The sequence below is a fragment of the Dendronephthya gigantea genome, unplaced genomic scaffold (genome assembly GCF_004324835.1).
Source record: "Dendronephthya gigantea isolate DGI-Jeju-01 unplaced genomic scaffold, DenGig_1.0 000034F, whole genome shotgun sequence".
Lineage (NCBI taxonomy): Eukaryota > Metazoa > Cnidaria > Anthozoa > Malacalcyonacea > Nephtheidae > Dendronephthya > Dendronephthya gigantea.
This window is the reverse complement of record NW_021163044.1, coordinates 1,069,479-1,077,423: the sequence shown is the minus strand read 5'-3', so window position 1 is coordinate 1,077,423 and position 7,945 is coordinate 1,069,479. Positions and strand designations below refer to the sequence as shown.

The 7,945-nt window shown below is 37.7% G+C and overlaps 1 protein-coding gene across 1 annotated transcript; it reads right to left on the bottom strand.

Annotated features, from left to right (window-relative positions):
* Positions 1 to 1,300: 1,300 nt before the first annotated feature.
* On the bottom strand, positions 1,301 to 7,663 carry LOC114525565 (receptor-type tyrosine-protein phosphatase S-like). Its single transcript, XM_028546949.1, has 22 exons — positions 7,589 to 7,663; positions 7,242 to 7,515; positions 6,816 to 7,020; positions 6,630 to 6,702; positions 6,208 to 6,361; positions 5,918 to 6,032; positions 5,728 to 5,834; positions 5,383 to 5,470; positions 5,190 to 5,251; positions 5,069 to 5,102; positions 4,896 to 4,993; positions 4,683 to 4,799; positions 4,334 to 4,482; positions 4,099 to 4,240; positions 3,760 to 3,909; positions 3,582 to 3,681; positions 3,428 to 3,501; positions 3,081 to 3,215; positions 2,868 to 2,999; positions 2,637 to 2,794; positions 2,388 to 2,523; positions 1,301 to 1,904 (listed from the first exon to the last, which is right to left on the bottom strand). The coding sequence occupies exons 3-22, from the start codon at positions 6,994 to 6,996 to the stop codon at positions 1,815 to 1,817; spliced, it is 2,295 nt and encodes a 764-aa protein (XP_028402750.1). The 5' UTR covers positions 6,997 to 7,020; positions 7,242 to 7,515; positions 7,589 to 7,663; the 3' UTR covers positions 1,301 to 1,814.
* Positions 7,664 to 7,945: the final 282 nt, after the last annotated feature.

Sequence of the window (7,945 nt, the reverse complement as noted above, 5' to 3'; positions counted from 1 at the left end):
AATATTATTATTGTTAATATTTTCTTCTATGCAATATGCGATACAGCGTAATCTATACAAATTACATGTTACAAGTATACATACAGATTACAGTTGCAATTTATGAATCTTTGGGCATTATATTTCACAAGTCAGACTTCCAAAACGGGTTAAACTTATTAATTAATTCTCTTGCATGAACATCTTGCCATCTTGCGGTCTCACTTTTTTGTTTTTTGATTCCTGTGTCTTAATAATATCCGAGTTGTCACCTCGAATTGCCGACATAGTGGTGAGACAATGTGCCTGTGGTGTCTGTTTTCACTTTACTGAACTCTTGGCTTGGTAAATACAGCTTTCTATCCGCTAGCGAATCTTTCTACTCGAATCTTTGTTGGACTAAAGATAAATATCGTGAATACGAAGCAGTTCGATAACTCGAGAGACGGTAATAAAAAAGTCCTATCCTGAGTCCTAGATATTATACTGTGCCTGCATTGCAGTTTGAAAAACAAGCATCGCAAGTCGTAACGCGTAAATAGCAATGCGAAAATAACAAATATATCACATTCTTCCTATGGCTATTTTACTCTTTCCAGTGAATTCAAAACAACATTGTAACATGCAACTGTTTGCAGAACCGGTGAGCTGCCTGCGTTATTCACATGCAACACTTATAATAGTTTCGGACAATAAGGCGGAAAATATATTACCCTCGACTTCACCCTCGACATTGCCGGTTGTAAAATGCAATAAAATTCGACCCTCGACTTTACCCTCGACTTTACTCTCGACCTCACTCTCGACCCTCGACTTTCTACCCTCGACCCTCGACCCTCGACCAAAACCCAAACTCATAAACTTGCTGTAAAGACTTCCGCCTCATCAAACGGGAGTCCACTCTTTGATCTCAAGTCTCACACCTACAAAATCGGTCCTTAACACTTTTTTTTCACTGATATTTATTTCTCCTCTCGACCTTCACCCGATTGTACTCTGAATAACCTTCAGATCTTAACTTGATTGGTCACAAAGCAATGTTTCAACACTAAATACAAATGGGAAATTTCAAATTTGTTGTAATTCGAGACCGTCGGAGGCACGTCAAATATTTTAACAAACTTTATCAGTAGGAAATCGTGTCAAGTTCAGAATTTCAGTAAAGATTTCGTTCGTGTCGTCATAGAATTCGCAATCTTCATTTGCTGTGTTGTAAACTAAAATAAACTGGCGTAAACTAAACGTCTCTGTTATGGACTCCTTCAACCATGATGAACTTCATATTGAATAAGTCAGGCTTCGAAATATGGATTACATCCGATATAGCGTTTATTAAAATTCCAATATTACCATAATTCATAAAATAACCGTCAGGCATAACAAATACAATTAGTTAAAGGGACTTAGACATGACAATAGATGTCTACAGTTAAAAAAAACGTTAACAAAGGTTAAAAGCATTATATAGGGAGTTAAGTATATGAATGAATAGTCGTTAATATATATAGGATCTATATTACTTAGTCAAAATGTATTATACATGCATTATGCTCATTATCAGTTAAAAATCGAGATTAAAGAAAGGTAAAGTTAGTGTTTTAACAGGACTAGAAAGTACTGTGATTCATATAGAACCAATGTCAGGAACCATGCACTGCAGAACCCTCTATAAAAATAGTTGGCACTAAATTTTAAGATGTTTTCAGTATCATCGAGCTTAATGTTTTGACAAAAGCGCCGTAAATGGCCATTACAAATACAACTGTCATTCTATGTTTCCATGTTTAGTCCTCGTGAGCGTTTGTAAATCAAGTCGATATTTAAGGATACAATATTTATTTTTTTTGTACTTTTGGAATATTGTCGTATGTCATGAATGATTCGATAAAAGTCACCATAGCATAATAGCAAAACTTGTACTGTTCCTGTAAAAAAAACAGAAGAAAATACATTACAAACTCAATCACTGCCACTGGTTTTATCGCAATGGGAATTTCACAGGCCAAAGAAGGGCAACTGATATTCACAATATCGAAGTCCCTAACGACAGACTGTAATACGCACAAGTCGTAGTCTCATAGACGTGAATTTGGTTAAGATGCTGGCTTGGGCTCATCAGACAGTTTTCTTTTTCGATTCTTCCTATAAACTCACTGATTCTTAGAAAATTTTACTACCATTGTTATCAATAGCAAGGAGTGCACTACGCCAGGGTTTCATTTGTGAATTAATTAGTTACGTCGAAATTCACAGAAAGAGACAGAATTATTAAAGTAGAATACAAAAGGTATTTAATTGTCTTGATTATAGGCTTATGAGCCTCCATACAGGAGCCCACAATCCTTCGCGTTCAAATTTGCTAAATATTCGTTCGTTGGTTCTGGTAACAGTAGTGGACACTGTCTTACCAAATTCCCAACAAATTGCGGGCGCTGTTCCCTCATCATTTTGATACATCGGAAGATGTCGATCACGTGTTCAGTTCTCACTCGTTCTCGTTGAATGGCCAGTGTTAAATAGGTTCCAGTCCTTTGGGCGCCGTCACTATGGAAACAAACAATGGATACGGCTGTTCAAATGCCTATGACTTTAACAAAGATGATGGAAGACGATAAAGATGGTGATCGTTATGAAATTGCATGGTAGCTATTACCTACCTACAGTGTACTATCACAGTACCATTTTCTGAACGTTGTTGGGCCTCCTCTACACTATCCAATAGATCCATGACGTCACTGTGGTTTCCAGGAACTCCATGCTCTGGCCAATCAGTGAACTGAACATGTCTTACAACGTGTTCAGCGACCGCAGCTTTCTATTTGTAGAATAATATCAGTTAACCATAATCGCATCGAACTCTCCTAGAAACATGATCTAACATGACATACCGTGCTTTTATTTGTGATAACAAATTTCCGAGAAACGATTGGTCCTCGAGTTTCAGCAGACACCATCTTGACAAACAGATCACCATATTGTTGTTCTTCGTTAAATTCGTCTGGCCAATACTGTGGGTAAGTCTAATTGTTAAATGGTAAGAAATAGGGTAGTTAGAGGTGAGAATATAGCCGAGGTAATAGATGGAACTAGATAAATGTTACCATTTTTCCTTCGCTGGTGTCATTTAACATCACAACAACAACAGTCTTCTTTTCAAAAACCATCTTCCAGAAGTCGTCGATGGTGTCCAAAAGTGGAGCTTGCGTAGCGATGTAAGCCCGAGCATGAGTATAACCCTGGAAAATAGAACGAGAGACGATTGAATGTAATGAGTTCAATGAGACTAATTTACGATTGAACTGGATAAAGCACATTCTCTAGTCTATGCCAGGGCTAGAAGATCTGTCATCTAAACTGATTTATGTTTGAAAAACATGGTAGCATGACCTAATACTGCGGAGTCTCTAATGTGCAAAGAATTCTCCTTTCTTGAGCTGTCGATACTTACATGAACATAAGTGGCATTGATATATGGATCTTCTTCTTCCTTAGTTCCACAAATGAATACTCTAAAGTTTTCAGCTACAAACAAAGCCAGCATTATGAGCTTTTCTTACGCAAAAAAAACAATAAAGGTAAAGTGCATGGAAACAAGACCTTACTCGGGTAAATATTGCTGACGCGATTCTTCGATTTGTTTTTCTGGAGCAAGGCTGACTTGCACTCATCTGGAGCGAGTGGATAGGTAACCGAAGCAAGTTTCTAAATATACAAGAAGAAAGGGGAGTTTAGGAGGTAATGGCGTAGTGCATTCATAAAAGAAGCTTGAAATGAACCTACTTTGAATTCGACTTCAAATTCAGATATTGATTTATTCAGTTCTTTTTGCTGAAGTCGTTCAATTTCAGTTTTTAAATTTTCAGCCGTGGTTTCAGTGAAGCCACAGAGCACCGTCTCGAGGACAGCATCGTGTAAAAATACGTATTGTTCCTGCAAATTCAATACAGAGATGTAAATAGTTATCATACACCTCACAAAGAAGTCTCGAGTCCTATTGACTTCCTTTATACACCTGAGGCTGTCGTCTTCTGCACCAGGGCTCTCTCAGCCAAGCTTCCCTACCCCTATAATTCCCCCAATATACTGGTGCTTCCCCTGTTATCAATGCCGGTTACGTACCAACGTCTGGACCATGTTAACTCTCTCATTCCTTAGCTCCTTAACAGCATCGTGAATGTTGATGGTATTTTCTTGTAGTGTATTCACACGAAGCAAGGTGATGTCCAAGGCAATAAATGTCCCCGTTCTGCCAACTCCAGCACTGAAAATGAGGACAGAAAATATCGTTGTTAACACAGGTTTTGCCTGACTATTGTTTGAAAAATACACGATGAAGAACACAAGTTCTTGTTACCTGCAGTGAACAACGATAGGCCTAGTGCTGACTGTGTGCAATGCTCTGAAGCGGTGACGGAACGCAAGCAGTTTCGTGGGATATTTAGGTACACCATGGTCAGGCCAGGATATGAAGTGATATTGGACAATTGTCTTGCCTTTACCATCCTGAGAAAACATGCAAACACATACTAGATACCATGTTATACTAATATTTTGGAGAAATGAGCGTTTTCTCTCGAACTACACACGGAGTATTGCAACTCTCGTGCAACTCTTGTTCTCGATGAAAACATGATAAACCCTGATCTTGCATTTTAACTCTCTACAACTGCTGAACTACTTGTTTCAGCGCTGACGATTCATACCTTTTTCAAATCAAGATAGCGTATAACGTAGTCAGCAAACAATCCTGTTTTGACTGTCTTCACATGAATGTCACCAAATGTAATTTCTTTATCGGGCCAATATTGAGTGCACTTCACCTAATCATCACCAATATAACAAGCATCATTCAAATCACATATCCGTCCCTTCCGCTACAGTTTATGAAGAATTACAAAAAAGGCAAAAATACTCGCCTTGCCAAGTTCAACGACGTTCGTCAAGGCGATGATACAAGTGCAGTCTTGTTCCCATATCATTCGCCAGAAATCATTCACTGTTTGGTCGGTTGGACCTTAAAATGGAAAAAGTATTGATCACTGAAGAAGAGAGTCCCGAAGCAGACATCAATCAGAGTGTAGAAGTTTACCTTGGGCAGCGATATAAAGTTCTGATTGTACTCCCTAGGGAAATACAGAGCTTGTGGTTACAGAGTATACATGCAGCAAATATTATGTTTCCATACGTGGAAGAAATATAAAACTATGTACCTTGATGAAGTTAGCATTGACATAATCTTCCTCCCCAGACAAAATAACTCGGGAATGGTCATCTAGAAAGAGATACGAAAAAGACATGAGTTTGTTTGTTTGAGTCCATTTACATCAAGTTCTGCTCAGTATGAAAATGGCGTCTAAACCGGGCCTTAATACTCAGAATGGAATCAAGGCTGCATGAACTTACAGGCTGCATTGTTGCTGTATTTGTTCTTTTGGACATTCCCAGCTTTTCTCCCGACATCCCAAGGATGAACTTGGCCAACTGGCAAATCCTGAAACAAGGCAAAAACATGATCTATGCAACAAAAAAGATCTCAGTAGAAGAGGGCGCTACATTGAGTTTTATTGTAGCCTCTCTCACGCTAAACATACGGTAGAAAAGAGCATTAAATGTAGTCAGGCGTTTTGTTAAACTGTTTCTTCTGCAGCATTTGACTGCTACGTGCTGCACAGTTCAACCTGTTGTCATTCTGTTGTAATTGCCTTGAAATCATATTGAAAATTGATCAAGAAGAAAAGAGGTTATTACTTCGAACTCTTTTTTAAATCCAAAGTTGTCATTCTTCTTCATTTCTTCAACGTAGAAGAGAAAGCGTGTGATCTTTACACCGTTGCTATTGTCGTCAGGAGTAATCCCTGATGAAGAAAATATATTTCAAATCAATTTCTCATAATCATTTTCCAAAATCATAGGCTACATGATCTCAAATGTTCCCAACCTTGTACATTAGCGTAGGTATCAGTTTGTAAACCATTCTGTTTGTTTTCACCGCCTTCACTCTCTGTTCTGTGCTTTTTCTTCACGGGCTTGGCATATACGTCACCTGAAGGAGCCTAGATGAACGGAAAACATTCAAAAACCTTCACCGAAACCAGAGTGATGTATTTTTGTCAATAGGAAAACCAAAAATAAAGTAAATGAAATGAAATGAAAACGTCAGCATAATGACATTATCAGCCAGCAAATTTCATCATTAACATTTGATAAAAAATAAAATCAGTTATTTACTGTAATGGTGTTTTTATTTTCTTCACCCATGTCGGACGAAGGCGGGTAATTCTCTTCTTCCACATCCAAACTTTTCTTTTTCTTCGTTTTTTTGAATTCCACTGGTTTATCATAGAGACGGTCGTTGCCTGAACCGTTCCCGCCACGTCTTCGCCTTGAAAAAATAAAACAATGATGGATGAAATGATGGATGAACACCACATGAAATCCAACTATTCGTGAGCATATCATGGACCTGTACAACTGTTTATGGGGGATGCAAAGCATGCGTTGGTGAGAAATTATTATTTCTATAGACTACAGTCCTACTTAAGTATTATATCTGTATAAGTATTTTTCGTTGCAATCTGAACAAAATTAGTTATACTGAGCGAGATGAAGTTTGCGATATAGTCTGTTATTTACGGAAGAAAGTTTTCAACCTGACATAAATGATGATAAAAATAACCAATATAATCAACAAAACACCACCTCCTGCGCCAGCACCAATTATTACTAAATAAAGATACAATGGATAAAATAAAGACCATGTACATTGTGAAGATTAAACAAACCTACTCCTCCTTTCGTCTTATAGATGCATGTGTCTCAAATGAAGACTTCTTTACCTGTACCAGGTCCCTCACTGCTGTCACCATCTTGTTCTTCATCAAGTGGACCACCGTTGCCATCACCATCCCCTCCCACGGGCTTTGTGGTTGTATGGCGTGTGGTTGTCTCTGTTGCGATAGAGTTTTTAGTTTGGGATTTAATTGTAGTTGGAGATTTATCTGTTGTAACAACATCCATCCAGTCTGAATCGTAGTACAAATCCTAGACAAAGATCGTAGAAAACATATTTTCTTCATTTTATAAAAACGGAATTAATTTGACTAGTCGTGAAGGTTTACACCGATGTCGCGTATTCTTTTACACAACGAGAACGAAATCCATAAAAGACTAAATAAATTCAGATTCTGTTCCGACGTAATATGTTTGACATCTTCTGCGATATCTGTAAACATTAAACTATAAGAAGTTAGAATATGACTTACCGCATTTCTAAACGTTCTTTGAAAAACAGAGTAACCTGTGTCTGGTTCTAATCTGGCATTTTTAAACGAAATATCTCTTCTTGTCCTAGTAGTTTTAGAGTATGATTTACCATCCCCAACAGTAAAAAGACTATTTTCATTGACGAAGGTTTTCCCAAGCTCAGCAGCTATATATGGCTTAGTATTTGCAGTGTTTTCATCGTATGGTTGAAGGTCGTTTCCAGGATGTTTGGTTGGTTTACTGTTAGTTTTGGCTACAACAATTTGGATGTATCTAAAGAAATGATCTAACTATGAGTTTGTAAGGATTTCAACAATAGAAAAATATTAATTTTTGTTGGTCATACCCTTCGTCGCTTTGAAGTTTTCCCAACTGAATTTCGAAGGAAGTTGCGGATTTCTTTCCAGTATTTTTTAGTGAGGCTGAAATGCAAAAACACTGAAATTAAATTCATAAACTATTCAATATAGACTATAGATATTATTCCTGGGTGAATTTCCTAAATGGAAATAAGGGGGAGTACGTAGTACGTTAATAAATTTACACTACACATATAAATAATACATTTAAACCTGAACGAGTGATGGCTATTTTATGTCGTTTTCTACCAACAGTTCTCTTATCATCGCTGTATCGAGCTACTGTTATTTCATATGCTGTTGCCTCCTGCAGTCCGGTTAGCCTTTTGCTTGCTGCACGTTCC